At 40.7% G+C, this 15,401-nt stretch overlaps 1 protein-coding gene across 3 annotated transcripts in view; it reads right to left on the bottom strand.

Moving 5' to 3' along the window:
- LOC121735849 overlaps positions 1 to 15,401 on the bottom strand; it is a 274,574-nt gene that overhangs the window by 178,688 nt on the left and 80,485 nt on the right. For all 3 annotated transcript variants that reach the window (XM_042126804.1, XM_042126806.1, XM_042126805.1), the window contains exons 3-8: positions 11,284 to 11,404; positions 9,897 to 10,035; positions 8,551 to 8,739; positions 7,308 to 7,406; positions 6,481 to 6,574; positions 4,615 to 4,745 (exon numbers count right to left, since the gene is read on the bottom strand). In XM_042126804.1, coding sequence (XP_041982738.1) covers positions 4,615 to 4,745; positions 6,481 to 6,574; positions 7,308 to 7,406; positions 8,551 to 8,739; positions 9,897 to 10,035; positions 11,284 to 11,404 — 773 coding nt within the window. The remainder of the gene's footprint in view (positions 1 to 4,614; positions 4,746 to 6,480; positions 6,575 to 7,307; positions 7,407 to 8,550; positions 8,740 to 9,896; positions 10,036 to 11,283; positions 11,405 to 15,401) is intronic.

Here is a 15,401-nt window from a genome sequence, read left to right as displayed (position 1 = left end):
GCCTTTAGCCAAAATAAACCCTAGATTTAGACGTAGTTTAGGAAAAGTAGACCCTAGTTTTAGCGTTATTTTAGCCAAAATAAACCCTAGCGTAGAGCTTAACCGTAATTTAGGGGTAATAAATTCCCGACTCCCGGGGATAAAATCAAAACTTCAAAGTTTCAGATACTTATACTTTACAGTTTATGATATTTTAGAGATAGAGCTTCAGATTTATATTTTACTAGCGACCCGCCCCGGCGTCGCACGGGTATAAAATATATAGCCACTGAAAAAATGATTAAAATCGATAGCCTATGCCAAATAACATAGTAGTTCCTGAGATTAGCGCGTTCAAGTTAGCCCTTTCAAATAATTTTCCGCGTTTTTTCCACATTTTCCTCTATTTCTTCGCTCCTATTAGTCTTAGTGTGATAAAATATAGCCTATAGCCTTCCTCGATAAATGGGCTATCTAACACTGAAAGAATCATCAAAATCCGTTGCGTAGTTTTAAAGATTAAAGGGAACAAAGGGACATGAGGGTAAAAAACGACTTTGTTTTATATACATATTATATAAAACAAAGTCGTATAAAACCCTTTGTTCCCTTACGGCCATTCCCAATATTTGATCTATCTCTGGTTTTGCCCTACTAGAGATAGGAATAGCTCAGATTAGACATTAGAGACATATATTTTATGTCAATTATGAGCTATTCCTATCTGTAGTAGGGCAAAACCAAAGATAGATCAAATATTGGGAACGGCCGTAAGATAGATATAGAATAGTTAAAAAAAAAATTTCATGCAACATGCAAATAAAAAAGTTAAAAGCTATGTAGGTATCAACTAGTTGTTGATACAGGTCTACAAAGCTTATAACTTTTTGTTACTTTATCCTGTTTGTTTTCATAATTCCTCTACACGTAGAATTTTCGAGAATACCAAGTAATACTCGTAGCGGCATAATTCCCCCTATTAAGTGTGTCGTAATGTCACTATAGCCAGTGTGTCGGATAATTTGCTATCATCGACCGTAATGCGCTGTGTCGCGCTAATGATTGGCTGACTTTCTACGGGTCGCGTAATCTGAACCCCTAGCCAAGACTGTTACGACGCAAATAAAGTTCAGTTTTCGGATGTTTTTCAGTGTAATAAATGAATCTTATTTCATTATTTAAAAATGCAGCGCATCGCGGCATCATGCTAAGTGCTAACTGACCCTATTGAAGTATGAGACCCTAGCCAACACGTTATCTTTATCGCTTCTTTATAGAATTGCCGATAAAAATGACGTATTGAAATAGGTTCGGTCGTATGAAGTTGACATTCGTCTCATTGTCATTTCCATACATTTGATCGGCGATTTCGTAAAGAAGCGAAAACGTGTTGACTAGGGGCTCTGTGACTAATGACTATACTGCAATAAGGTCGGTTTAAGGAGTGAGGACACTGAGACGGGCCGTGCCGGGGCTCAGCGTGCCGGGGCTCATCGCAAAAATCCGCCTCCATACAATTTGTATGGAAGCGGAAATCCGCTGCGCCCCGACACAGTGTGCGATACGCGCATCCGCTTCCATACAAATTGTATGGAGGCGGATTTTTGCGATGAGCCCCGCCACGCTGAGCCCCGGCACGGCCCGTCTCAGTGTGCTCACTCCTTTACATTGCAACGTGATGCGGCGATGCAATGCAAAGCTTTATTTACTAATACACTGAAAAACATCTGAAAACTGAACTTTAATTTACTTCGCTAGAAGAAATGGAAATAACATTGCCGCTTACGGTGTTGGCCACACGACTGACATCTGTAAGTGACTGATTACAAAACCTTTATTTTTAACCCTCCGTGTACTAGGTCACTAATCTCACCATGCTGTACTAGCTGGGGTGTGACATACCCCAACAATAAAAGGCAGTTAAATCCGAAAAATTGTTCCTTGTGATTATAAAATAATAAGTAATATATTTAAATATCTAATAATGAATTGGTTTAAGTAAAATAAATTCAATTTTACATTATAAAATACATTTTATAAGCAAAAATACAAAAACTTGACTTTTTCTTCAAACTATAAACTATGCAATCTTTTCTTCAGTACAAAAATAAAATGGAACCTATTACAATCAATTTTTTCTCAATTTCTAAGACTGTAGTATACCTAGTTTTAACCTGTTTATAATATCAATTTAAAATAAACAATATGAAATAGATCTTGGTCACTTAAGTTTCCGTAATATTTACAGTTATTTAGACACAAAAATTAGTACGTAAAATACATATCCGGTATCACTGATTTGATCTTCATTACCAGCCGATTTCTGTTCGGAATTCATTAGCTCAGCGTTACAATCATCATCTTCTTCAGTCAGTGCTCGTAAAATATTTTTTTTTTCGATAACCAGATGATATTTATACCAGAAAATAATATTTCATCAATTAAACACCGCGTGTCGGGCCACGCGCAATATAGGGTTCGGTAGTACAGCTAGTTTTTTTAAATTTTTGTATGCTCAATGAATGTACATTTATAGAGTGTTTTATACTAGACTAACAACATCATCTTAGTTACTTTCAAAGGAATTTGAACGAAAAGTTCCTTAAAAAAAAAAGGGGGGGGGGGGGGAGGTACCATAAAAAAATTAAGATTTCATGTAAGTACCATTTTGTCGGCATCACTAATAATATTTATGGGCATTCATGCCAAATTACAGCTTTGTAGGCCCTAGTCTCTGAGCAAAACCGCGGACAGACAGACGGACGGACAGACCGAAACTATAACGGCCGCGCCACACCGGAATGGCAGCGGCGAGGCGAGCACTTTTAGTGTAATGTGATTTTAAACTTTATCTTCATTTTTGTAATACATACATAGTACCGCTTGAGAAATCGCGGCCAAGGGCGGCCGTAAACTTCCCAAGACATACTATGTATTATAATAATGAAGATAAAGTTTAAAATCATATTAAGACACTGAAAGTGCTCGCCTCGCCAGTCGCCACTGCTATTCCGGTGTGGCGAGGCCCGAAAGGTTCCTTGTTAATACGGAACCCTAAAAAGATGTGTGATACAGCGCCATCTATCGTTGATTGACAGCATCAATACGACATGAGTGTTATGTTCAATCAGTACTAGATGGCGCTTTAGAAGTTAATCCAATTATACACTAATAAAACACACTTTTCTTGCACTTTTTCCACTATATTTAGATATTATTATAACTTTTAACAAATAACACGACCGGTTTCGAAATTATTCATCATCAGGTGTTAATGGAATAATGGTGTAAAAGGAATAATTTCGAAACCGGTCGTGTTATTTGTTAAAAGTTATAATAATATCTAAATATAGTGGAAAAAGTGCAAGAAAAGTGTGTTTTATTAGTGTACAACATGAATTTCCACCAAGAACCGACAGTACAATCAATTACATATGTTAATCCAATTATATCTAGATGGCGTTTTTACAACAGCCTAAAATTCAATATTTCGACAAGGCGTAGGTTTTTTTAATCATTTGGATGAATATTGGTATTTGGTATAGCAATTAGCAATACTTACACCTGATACTATACGTATCTGAGCACTAACGTAGAAACTTGATCAAGGTTAAACTTATATTAGAAAAAACCGGCCAAGTGCGAGTCGGACTCGCGCACCGAGGGTTCCGACAGCTTAAAGGTATTATAGACCTGAGTATTTGGTATGAATTTCAATTTAATACCTCTACGCGTTTATGAGGAAATGGGTAGTAAGTTTAAAATTATTAAAAAAAAATATATTATGTGATGTAACTAAAAATTTATGGTTTTCGTAATTTTTCCTTTATCTATGCTATAAGACGTTGCTTCGTACCAAATTTCAAGATTCTGAGTTCACGGGAAGCACCCTGTAGGTTTTGATTCCCTTGCAAGTGTCGAAAATTTGCGGCATAAACGGCTGTATCTTTTGATTGCGTTGGCTTAGAAGTTTGATTTTTTCACAGCTTCAAGGGACAGTAGACCTGAGTAATTGATATAAATTTCAGCTTCATACCTCCACGCGTTCCTGAGAAAAAGGGTCTTGACAGACGGACGGACGGACAGACGGACAACAAAGTGATCCTATAAGGGTTCCGTTTTTTCCTTTTGAGGTACGGAACCCTAAAAAGAGATACAGAACTGACAAAGTTATACAAAATCAAAATGAAAGCTTGCCAAGCTTTCATTTTGATTTTGTACCACCACTTTCCATTAATAAGCCATAACAAGGCATAAAGCCGCGTACATGAACGTATGGGTGCACTGTACACTTAAGCTTCTAGTGTCAGTTTACAGCATAATATTATAATTCGGAAATATCGCGTCAATACAAAGTTCTAACAGAGAAATTGATTTATAAGCAGATATTGAGCCTACATAATAGAAAATATTACGCATAGGTCGAGGCAGAGGGCGCTACTAGGACATACAGAAAATAATCCGGCATGTTGCATGAGTTATGTCAGAATATTGACAAAAACAACGTTGTCAATATTCTGACATAACGTGTCAACATAACCTGGATACCAAATAACGCAATCAGTCTATGAATCAATTTCTCTGATATCACATGTCCGTCATGCTCGTGAATAATATAATTTACAATCCACTGACCTGATGTTCCCGTAGTTTCCTCACGAGGTCGTGGTATGGCGCGGCGCGGGCAGCGGCTAGCGACGGTGGCGGCAGTCGGCCCTCCATCGTGTGGAGCCAGCGGCGAAGACAGCGTAGCTCGTGTGCCGTGTCTGGTGATGATAAGGATTTTAGTTGGTAACAGAAGTTGGAATACAGGGTACTGGGGTAAAAAATAAGGTTTTAAAAGGTATGACCAGTGGGTGGATTCCGGAACTTTTTTTTTAATGAAATAAGGGGGCAAACGAGCAAACGGGTCACCTGATGGAAAGCAACTTCCGAGGGTAGGAAAGGGAATAGGGGCCTCCGGTAAACTCACTCACTCGGCGAAACAAAGCGCAAGCGCTGTTTCACGCCGGTTTTCTGTGAGAACGTGGTATTTCTCCGGTCGAGCCGGCCCATTCGTGCCGAAGCATGGCTCTACCACTGGAACTATTGTAGACAGCAAAATATGTTGAAGTTGACTCCGTTAGACTGGCCATAGACGGACCACAAATTGCAGTCGGAACAGTCGCGTTGAAATTTGCACTGACCGCTCAAGAACTGCTCGAGCCGTCCGTGTATTGTGGATATGAATTTAGTATGAAAGCTGCAGATTGCCATGCTTGTGCACAATAAATGTCACGCGGCGACCGCATTTTGGAGTCGGTTTTCGACTGCAAGATGCGGTCCGTCTATGGCCGGCCTTAGTTTACACTTTACAGGTAAGACGCAAAAAACCTGTGAAAAGTCAAAATGGGAACTTGCGACATAAGTCAGTAACGCATCGCCGTGTGAGAATAATTGACAGGGGAGACGGGAGACAGAAAACCTGTTCGCCGCTCGTTTCACAGTCCGCAGCGTCGGTGTAAGTAACGGCGTTGATAAAAAGTCAAAACTCAAACTAAATTACATATTCATTGTTTTTCGCATAAGTACCAACCCGTTTCAAAAATTTACCTTCCAATTTATTGATGCCGTGTACCACTTCAAGCATTCGAAAATATGCTCAGCGCCATCTAAAATACTAACAACATCAACACAAAGTTATTGTAGAGGCATAGTGCTTAGCACAGATGGCGCTGCACATAGCAAATATAACGGCAACTAGATGGCGCTTTTAAAAGAATGTGCATCAATCGTCGGTACAGATTTTGCACGTATTTCGCGACATATATTTTCGCTTCATATTGCGTTCTAATACTGCAGTAGTGTTAAGAAGGCGACTAACCCCAAAAATCAAACATCGTCCTTCTCTCTTCACACTCACGCCCGTCATTCATATGGCAGGTGAAAAAGGACGACGCGGATTCATCGCCAAATCAGTTTTTTCTCAATAACTCGATAAATATACAACATTTAAAAATCTGCTAGATCGATGTCTCAATGATAGAATTTTATACAATGTGTTAAAATATTAATCGATAAAATTTTAAGATTTCGTGTTTTTGCTCAGATCGAATTCTCGGAAATATAATGTAGTATCTAATTTTAGAAATTGAACCAATTGGGGGCTTATTTTCAAGTATAAAAATGAATTATAAAATCGACACTTTAGGGCTAGTCGCCCCCTTAAGCTGTATAGTTAAAGGTTTTACCGACCAACTAGCGTTACAATCCTGGGGCCGTGTCACGAAACAGTTTTGAGACTCAAACAATCGTACGAGAATGCTGCGTCCTACTCTAACAAACGAGAAATGAAGTTCTTAGAGCGGGACGCGCCATTCTCGTTCGATTGTTTGAGTCTCAAAACGGTTTCGTAGCAGGCCTACTTGAACCCGCCTAAGTTTTCGAACTTCGGCAATATAAATGAATAATTATTCCCTATCTTGGCCCAACATTAAGAGGCTGTATCTCCTCAGTCCTCACCTACTGTGTCCTGTCCGTGTCCGAGCTGTTCGGGACTCAGCAGCAGGCGCAGACTCTCCCACTTAACGTTCAGATGTTCCACGCGCCACGTCACCTGGAAATTCAATGACAAAATTAATATAGATTATTGGCCATAATAATACCTGCAAATTACATTGGACATTTTGTGAATATAGACGCGTACTATTAGTAGGGAAGCCCAGGGTGCTATTCGTGTAGTGTCCTGTGTGTAACATGACTCTAGAAGTCTAGAATCTAGAGCAATTATTTGTAACATCTCATAATTTATTGGTACTTATACAATATACAAACTTGTTGATAATTGGGGCATAGTAAAAAGAGGGGAAGTAAGTTATCTTCATACAAAGGCACCGCGCGCGGCTTGTATGTGTGCGCCATAGTATCAATGCGTCACCACGTACCACACACAACAAAATCTCGGCGGTAACAGCCTTATAAAACTGGCCGAGATTTTGTTGTGTGCCGTACGTGGCGACGCATTGATACTATGGCGCACACATACAAGCCGCGCGCGGTGCCTTTGTATGAAGATAACTTACTTCCCCTCCTTTTACTATGATTGGGATATGAGTAACCGCCACAAGGAAGGTCTTCCGACCTTACTGGGGTCAGGCCAAATGGAGCTAATCCATATACATACTATTTTATATGCGATAGTAGTCTGGCTTATTGCCTGTCTTTTACATTATCAGGCTGAGCCCTTGAGACATTATAGTCATGTATTTTTGTCAGACTTATCTGCAGGATATAAACAAGATCTTATCAGCGTATCAATATTTTTTTAAATAAAATAATATAATACTGACATCAGCAGCGGCCTCCGGTATCCTGTCGAGTATGGCGGAAGCCTGCTCTATGAACTTGGCGCGACGCGGCTCTACAGACACCAGCTCAGACATGCGACTCTGAAAATTACAATATTATAGTTAAACCAATAATATTAAACCGCTCTTACGGTCAGACTTAGATATTTTATGATTACCTAACATTTCTTTAATGAATATTTGGAAGTTTCACAGTCTATAAGTTCGGCCGTATCTTCTAAAATTATTAACGTACTTGAGTACGGAACATACAATCGGAAGGAAACTTGAAACACTAATATACTATCAAACTCTCGCTGAAGAGGTTTTTTCTTAAGTGTAGTTCAAGCTTGATTTGAATCCTCTACGTTCTTGATCGATACTAACTGATAGTTAATGACCATCATCATAGTATTAAAACGCGGGTGAATCAAGATTAAAATCTAGAATATTTCAAGGTGTTGACTACGAGTGCGGTTTATCGGGAACCTTTGGGTCAATACTCAATACGTATCCACCCAAAGGTTCCCGATACGTATTAAGAAAGTTAGGGTCCCCGCAGACTTACAACTTGAAATTGTATATCTGCGGGGACCCTTATTAAACATACTTCACTGCTTCTACCAGTTTTAGACTAGGCACTTCCGAGACATAAAACGGATCAAATTAAAAAAACCTAGGCCTTTACATCCGTAATGGATGATTTATACAGTATTTTTCAGAGCGAAGTAACCACTTCTCAAATACTGTAGTGCCTGGGACAAGATTTTTAAATGTCCGTATCATAAGTAAAAGGAGGGGAAGTAAGTTACCAGCCTAGTAAAACTGGCCGAGATTTTGTTGTGTGCCGTACAGGGCGACGCATTGATACTATAGCGCACACATAAAAGCCACGCGCGGTGCCTTTGTATGAAGGTAACTTACTTCCCCTCCTTTTACTATGTCCGTATGGTTGCCCAAGCGCATACCTACGGCATTCTCGCCAAGTCCAGAGGAAAGAACTAGTCAATACGTCTGGGACCAACTATGTGCGGGTTTCCTCACGATGTTTTCCTTCACCGTACGAGCGTCCGTATTATGTACTTCAGTTCAGAAAATGTCTCATAGGTACACGCCTCCACCCGGGTTCGAAACTGCACCCTCTAAGAGTGCGAACCAAAGGTCTACCCATTAGGCCACGAACGCTCCACGGACGGATCATATACAAAAAGCGTAAATACGTGTGTGTGTGCGTGCGAATACTCACCACTCTCAACTTCCTACTAGACAGATTCTCTGGGCTGGAGTATATCTCCTCCTGGACTTGCGTCAGCCACTGGCACAGCTCCGTGAACTCGGCTATCAGCTGGTTGAGGGACCACTGGCGGTTGAGCGCGGCGGGGTTCAGCCGCGGGCCTTGGGGTGGGGGGTGGTGGGATAGCTCGCCGTTCGCCTCCTGGAGTTGATCGATAAAATGGTTAATGACCAGGGGGCAACTAGGCTAACTGTGGATTAGGCAGTGTAGGCCATGGCCTATGGACGGCAGCAGGGCCCTCGTAAGGGCTACTGGCGCCTGTGTGCAAAAAAAGGACTTTGGCGTCCCTTTAGGCAAATTTTTTGGGTCCTTGGTTTTGGCGCCCCTAAAGATGGCGATTTGGCGCCCCTAGAGGATGGCGCCCGTGTGCATTGCACACATTGCACAAATGGTAGCGGAGGCCCTGGACGGCAGCGTCCAATGACGTCCTAGAGGAAGCAGCAGCGTCCTAGGATGAAGGCAGAATTCGATAATACTACACAGACCCTTATCCCTAGTAGGCCTCTGCTAATTGATCTAATCAGCACTTATGCTGGGGCCACACGCGATAACGCGAAGATTTACCTTGTCGTGACAAGTCTATCCAAATTAAATAATATACGTCCTGTCGCATACTGTTCGCGATTACGAAGGCACTAGCGACGCTGTCAGTCGACGCGCATTACCCTTCGATATGCGCCAAGTGACAACGTCGCGACAAATATCGTACCTACGGCTGGCACTTCACTTTAATGCGTTTGGTCACAGATTCCGAATCTTCGCCTTCAAGTCTTGCCGTAAGGGCCTGTCCACAATCCACATGTACACGTCACGACGTCGTCAACGTGGAACGGTACGGCAACGTGGTACGTTACGTTGTCGCGACGTGCAAATTTACGTCAATGTGACTTAACGTGAAAATGCACGTCACGACGACGCAACGTCGAACGTCGCCGTGCCTTGTTTCAAAATTCTACCAAAAATTGTGCAATACTTAATGCACAATAGGTAGAATTTTACACTGAGCAAGCGCAACGGATCGAGCCATGTCGGCCCACGTGACGTATAGTTTTACGGTGACGTTGTCGTACCGTACACTTTTTCTATTCAAATAACATACAGTAGTTAATGCACAATAGGTAAAATTTACAAGGCACGGCGACGTGCAACGTTTCGTCGTCGAGACGTGCATTTTCACGTTACGTTGACGTAAATGTACACTTCGCGACAACGTAACGTGCTACGTTACCGCACCGTTCGACGATGACGACGTCGTGACGTGGAGATGTGGACAGGCCGCAACATTCGAGTGCACTGACCTTGCACGTGTCAATGAGGTGGTTGTCCATGATGTAGTCGTAGTGGTGCTGCAGCAGCGGCCACAGGTCGTCGCCGGCGCTGCCGCCGCTGGCCGCTGAGCCCCAGCTGCGCCGCCACGCCTCGCGGCACGGCTCCTTCCTGGAACATATAAGATAAGGAATAAATATAAGGTCAGACCGCTAGATGACACTATCCTGCAGCGAAGCGACTACACTCTGAAGGGGGTGACTGACGTGCGAGTAAGTACGCGGACTTACGCCTCTAGTCCACCGCCACTGCGAACTGCGAAATCTCTGCCAAACATGTAGAGTGAGATGCAATATAACGCTCTGTCGTGTGGTGGATGAGACAGTAAATGGGTTCGCCGCTGTTTCGCAGTTCGCAGCGTCGGTGGACTAGAGGCGTTATGGCTCGACGATCTTAATCGCCTGTGTGTCAGCAAAGAGACGCGAGCCGCGAGCCTGGGGGCATGGTACTCGTAATCCAGTGTGAGCGATTCTCGTGTGTCACCGAAGCGAGACGACTAAGTTCGCGAACTTAAAATTCGAGTACTTTAAGTTCGTACGTCTATATAATATATAATATAATATAATATCTATGGACGCTTCAAACCACGTCAGTCTGGCCCCGTGGTAAGTACCTGAAGGACTTGTGTTACAGGTACCAGACAACGGAAATATATTTAATACTTTTATACTATACATATATTTAAGATTTTTACTATATGATACACATATTTAATACACATCCATGACCCAGGAACTTTTTTTTGAAAAATTTTTGTTGCGTCGGCGGGATTCGAATCCGCGACCCCCGGCTTGAGCTGTCAACGCGCTCACAACTGAGCCACAGAGGTCGTCTATCAGGCACTTGATGCGACACTACATTCTATAGTACTTAAGTTGTGTCGCATAGCTCATTAGACTTCAAGCAAAGAATATTATGCAAACTATTATAGCAATAAAAAGTTTATTTAAAGTCATCGTTAAAGATAGAGGCGAGTGTCTTTTTGAGCACAACAATGAGCCCAAATCTAAGCTATTGCTAGCGTTTGATAAATTTCATGCCTCTATTATAAAAAGACATAGAACACTGTAAAAGGATTAATCTAGAGTCTAGAGCAGCCTTTCCCAAAGTAGGCGATAACGCCACCTTGTGGGCTCTGAAGGTCTCAAGGGGACGGTGTGGGACACAGAAAAAAAGATGGTGGCGTTGTGTAAAGGCTTGGGGGGTGATTTATTTCATCAGGATGCATTTTAAATTGGAAATATGAGGACGCTAAAATATAATTTGTTCTTAAAGTGGGCGGTAGACAAAATAAGTTTGGGAACCTCTGCTCTAGAATCTAGATACCTACATGATAAGGTCGTTTAGGCCCAACGTTACCGTTTCTTGGTGAGACTGTGGTAGGGTCGCTCGGGCTGGTCTCCGAGGCCGCAGGGCGGCGCCGGCGCAGACCGCAACGACGACAGAGAGAAGCTGCTCTTCATCGCTGACTGCGAGAAGCCTGGAACATAGAAGACACTTATGTTAAAAAGGTAAACCAGATACACTCAATACAAGAAAATAATAAAATGCATTGATATTGAAAGGAAACATCAATTACGTTAGAAATCAATGACGTTAGAAAGGTACACCAGGTGCATCGATATTATAAAGGTACACCAATATTAAAAGGTACATAAGGTACACTTATATATTAATAGATATACATCAGGTACTCATATTAAAAAGTACACCAAATACACCAATATTAAAAGGTACATCAGGTCACCAATATTAAAATGTACACGGTACACCAATCTTAAAGGTATAAATATATCCGGTGTGGATATATTAATATATTTAAAAGTACACATTAGGTACACCAATATTAAAAGGTACATCGGGTATACTAAATACTTATATATTAAAAGGTACACGGTGCTTCAATGTTAAAAGGTACATCAGGTACCTACCTACACCAAAAAAAAGGTTTTTTCACTATCTACTTTTTCTAATACAATATGTTTTTTTTTTATGAAATAAGGGGGTAAACGAGCAAACGGGTCACCTGATGGAAAGCAACTTCCGTCGCCCATGAACACTCGCAGCATCAGAAAAGCTGCAGGTGCGTTGCCGGCCTTTTAAGAGGGAATAGGGTAATAGGGGAGGGTAGGGATGGGAAGGGAATAGGGGAGGATAGGGAAGGGAATTGGGCCTCCGGTAAACTCACTCACTCGGCGAAACACAGCGCAAGCGCTGTTTCACGCAGGTTTTCTGTGAGAACGTGGTATTTCTCCGGTCGAACCGGCCCATTCGTGCCGAAGCATGGCTCTCCCACGTATATGTACGTTACGTATATGTTTGTACGTTATTGATGATGGAAGATAATAATATACTAAAATTCCAAAATATATTGGGAGACAAAGGCTTAACGTATAAATAATCCATCAAGGCTAACCTCGAGAAAAACAAAAATATGAATACTGATGTTATTGTAAGAAAAACGCGTTGACTAAAGCTTCCTATTTTTTCGTCGGATAAAAAATGAATTGAGTACTTGTCAGAAAATCATACAGCAAAAACTTTTTCGACAAGTATAGGAGATATTATTTCTACAAAAAGTAACATCATTATAAGCGAAAAATAAGTTTTTCATACCCGGTTATATTTTTAAGTTAAATTAAGCATTCATATAAGAACTTACTTAATTATTCATTATTAATAAGAATAATATTGGCCTTGACGTAAGTCCCCTCAGGAAGTAAACTTAAAATTAGCTCCAGACACACACAGACATATTATTATTATAATATTATACCTACTTTACACATACACACAACTTTCTAGACAGGATATCAGAGACTCTAGGATTACCATACATTATAATATTTATCTATAGTATTGGCAATTTTGCACTCAATTTGTAATATTTTATATGAATTCAGAAAATTTATAGGTTCTTAGAATAATTATTTACTATTTAGTACTTGAGTAGGAGGCTCTAATAATTTTTTTTTAATGAAATAAGGGTGCAAACGAGCAAACGGGTCACCTGATGGAAAGCAACTTCCGTCGCCCATGGACACTCGCAGCATCAGAAGAGCTGCAGGTGCGTTGCCGGCCTTTGAAGAGGGAATAGGGTAGGGGATTGGGCCTCCGGTAATCTCACTCACTCGGCGAAACACAGCGCAAGCGCTGTTTCACGCCGGTTTTCTGTGAGTCATGCTCGAGTTTTGCAATATAATGGTTCTTTGCGGACAAAAAGAGTTCAACGCAGTATTTGACAGATATTTGACATTTGCGGAGAAAAAGAGTTCAACGCTGTATTCGCAGACTATAGCGCGTACAGTGCTCCCAAATTGATAATGCGCATAGACATTTTCGTAATTTTTCGGCAACGGTCGTATTTCCCGAGCGTCGGAAGACGTCGCTGCAAGCGCTGTTTTAAACTTAACTTTAAGAAAAACATCGCTTTGCAGCGACGTAGAGGCGCCTGACGTTGCTGGGACGTTACCATGGTAACGCCGCGATGGCTTCCCGCCTCCCGGTGACCAGCGACAGCGGACAGCCACTGGCTATATGATATTTACTTCTATTTCCTTTGAACAAGGTGCAAAATGCAAGTTTCACAGATTTCCATGGGCATTATTAATTTGGGAGTACTGTACGTGTGTTTCACATAATATATTATACTAGCTGTTACCCGCGACTTCGTCCGTGTCAACAAAATGTTAAATACATAGGTAAAAAATAAAAAAGTAAAAAAATGTCCTCTTCCTTTTTGGAAGTCGGTTAAAAAGTAGCCTAAGTAACTCCTTATTACATCAGCTATCTGCCAATAAAAGTCCCGTCAAAATCGGTCCAGCCATTTCGGAGATTAGCCGGAACAAACGGACAGACATACAGACAGACAAAACTTCTAAAATTTGTTATTTTGGTGTAAGTACCGTATATAAATATTCATAGGCATGTAGTAAAAAACGGTTATTTTAATATTACAAACAGACACTCCAATTTTATTTATATGTATAGATGTATAGATTTCCGCGCGGCTTCGCTTGCGCAATTTAGGAATTTCACGCAACCGCACATTTTTCCGCCAAAAATAGCCTATGTCCCTTCACGTGGTCTATTCTTCATGTTTGCCAAATAACATAAAATTGCTCCAGTAGTTCTTAAGATAATAAGCAATTTCATATAATTTAATGCTCGATAGTTTCTTTTTTTACAAAAAACCTTGTTTTAGACACATTTTTGCTTGGATGTTCGAAGTTTGCTGTCTTTCCTTTAATATTTTTTAACTAGCTGTTGCCCGCACCTTCGTCCGCGTGAATGTATGTTATTAAAATCGAGATTTAGAAAATTGAACACTCATCTACGACTATTTTAGTTGGATCTATATTACACACGAAATTGTTAATTTACATCAAAGACCCAGGAAACTTGAACCTCAGATACTTATCTTTTTGAAAAATCCTTTCTTTGAAGACCACTTGGCGTGGATCCCCTGGATGGAGGCCACAGTAGGTATAGCTAAATTAATATTGGAATGTTTTGTGGACTTTTGCCAATAATAATTATTGTGACAAAAACGCTTGAAGGCACGGATTAAATTCTTATAGCGCTGTCCACGATATCACCGCAGTTAGCGACATCAGATTTACACTGTAGGTTGTCTAGCATTGTAGTTCTTTCGTCTTGACAGAAAAAACTCTCCCAGAAAACATGATGAGAGGTTTATTCAAACATACTGCCTTCGGTCGTACATATTCTACCATTTCTACCTATGTGCTCGACAGATGCTAGTGACTTTAGATCCGTAAAGTTTGACTTTAAAATTTCCATGGCCGGTAACGAATTAAGGTACGCAGTGGTCAATATCCATTATCCATCCAGGGTTTGGATAATCGTTTACGAATATTAGGAAAAATTTTAAAGATCGACCTCTGCTCGAATTGGTAATCAGTAATCACTTTGGTTGTCGTTGTTAATTTCGAGAACTTCCTTCAATTTCAATACTTATCAAGTCACCGTTTTTAGGGTTCCGTACCCAAAGGGTAAAAACGGGACCCTAGATTACTAAGACTGCGTTGTCTATCTCCAGGCTGTATCTCAAGAACCATTATAGCTAGAGTTCTGATTTTTTTACAGATTGTCGCTATTACCGCTATAACAAAAAATACTGAAAATAAAATAAATATTTAAATCCCATACAACAAACATGATGTTTTTGGCCTTTTTTGCTCGATATCAATAATGACAACAGGCAGGCAGTTGAAATTTTCACAGAATGCTTAATTATATGTGTACTTTAATAATTAATAATAATATTAAAATAGAATTAAAATGTAGGGGGGGCTCCCATACAAAAACACAACTTTTGGCCTATTTTTTCTCTATAACGGTACGGAACCCTTCGTGCGCGAGCCCGACTCGCACTTGGCCGATTTTATTGTAAACATGGTATCAAATTCGGGCAATCTATACAACAAAAAAAGAATTTTGAAAATCTGACCACA

This window comes from Aricia agestis, chromosome 18 (assembly GCF_905147365.1).
Source record: "Aricia agestis chromosome 18, ilAriAges1.1, whole genome shotgun sequence".
In the NCBI taxonomy this organism is placed as follows: domain Eukaryota; kingdom Metazoa; phylum Arthropoda; class Insecta; order Lepidoptera; family Lycaenidae; genus Aricia; species Aricia agestis.
This window is presented reverse-complemented; position numbering and strand designations above follow the sequence as displayed.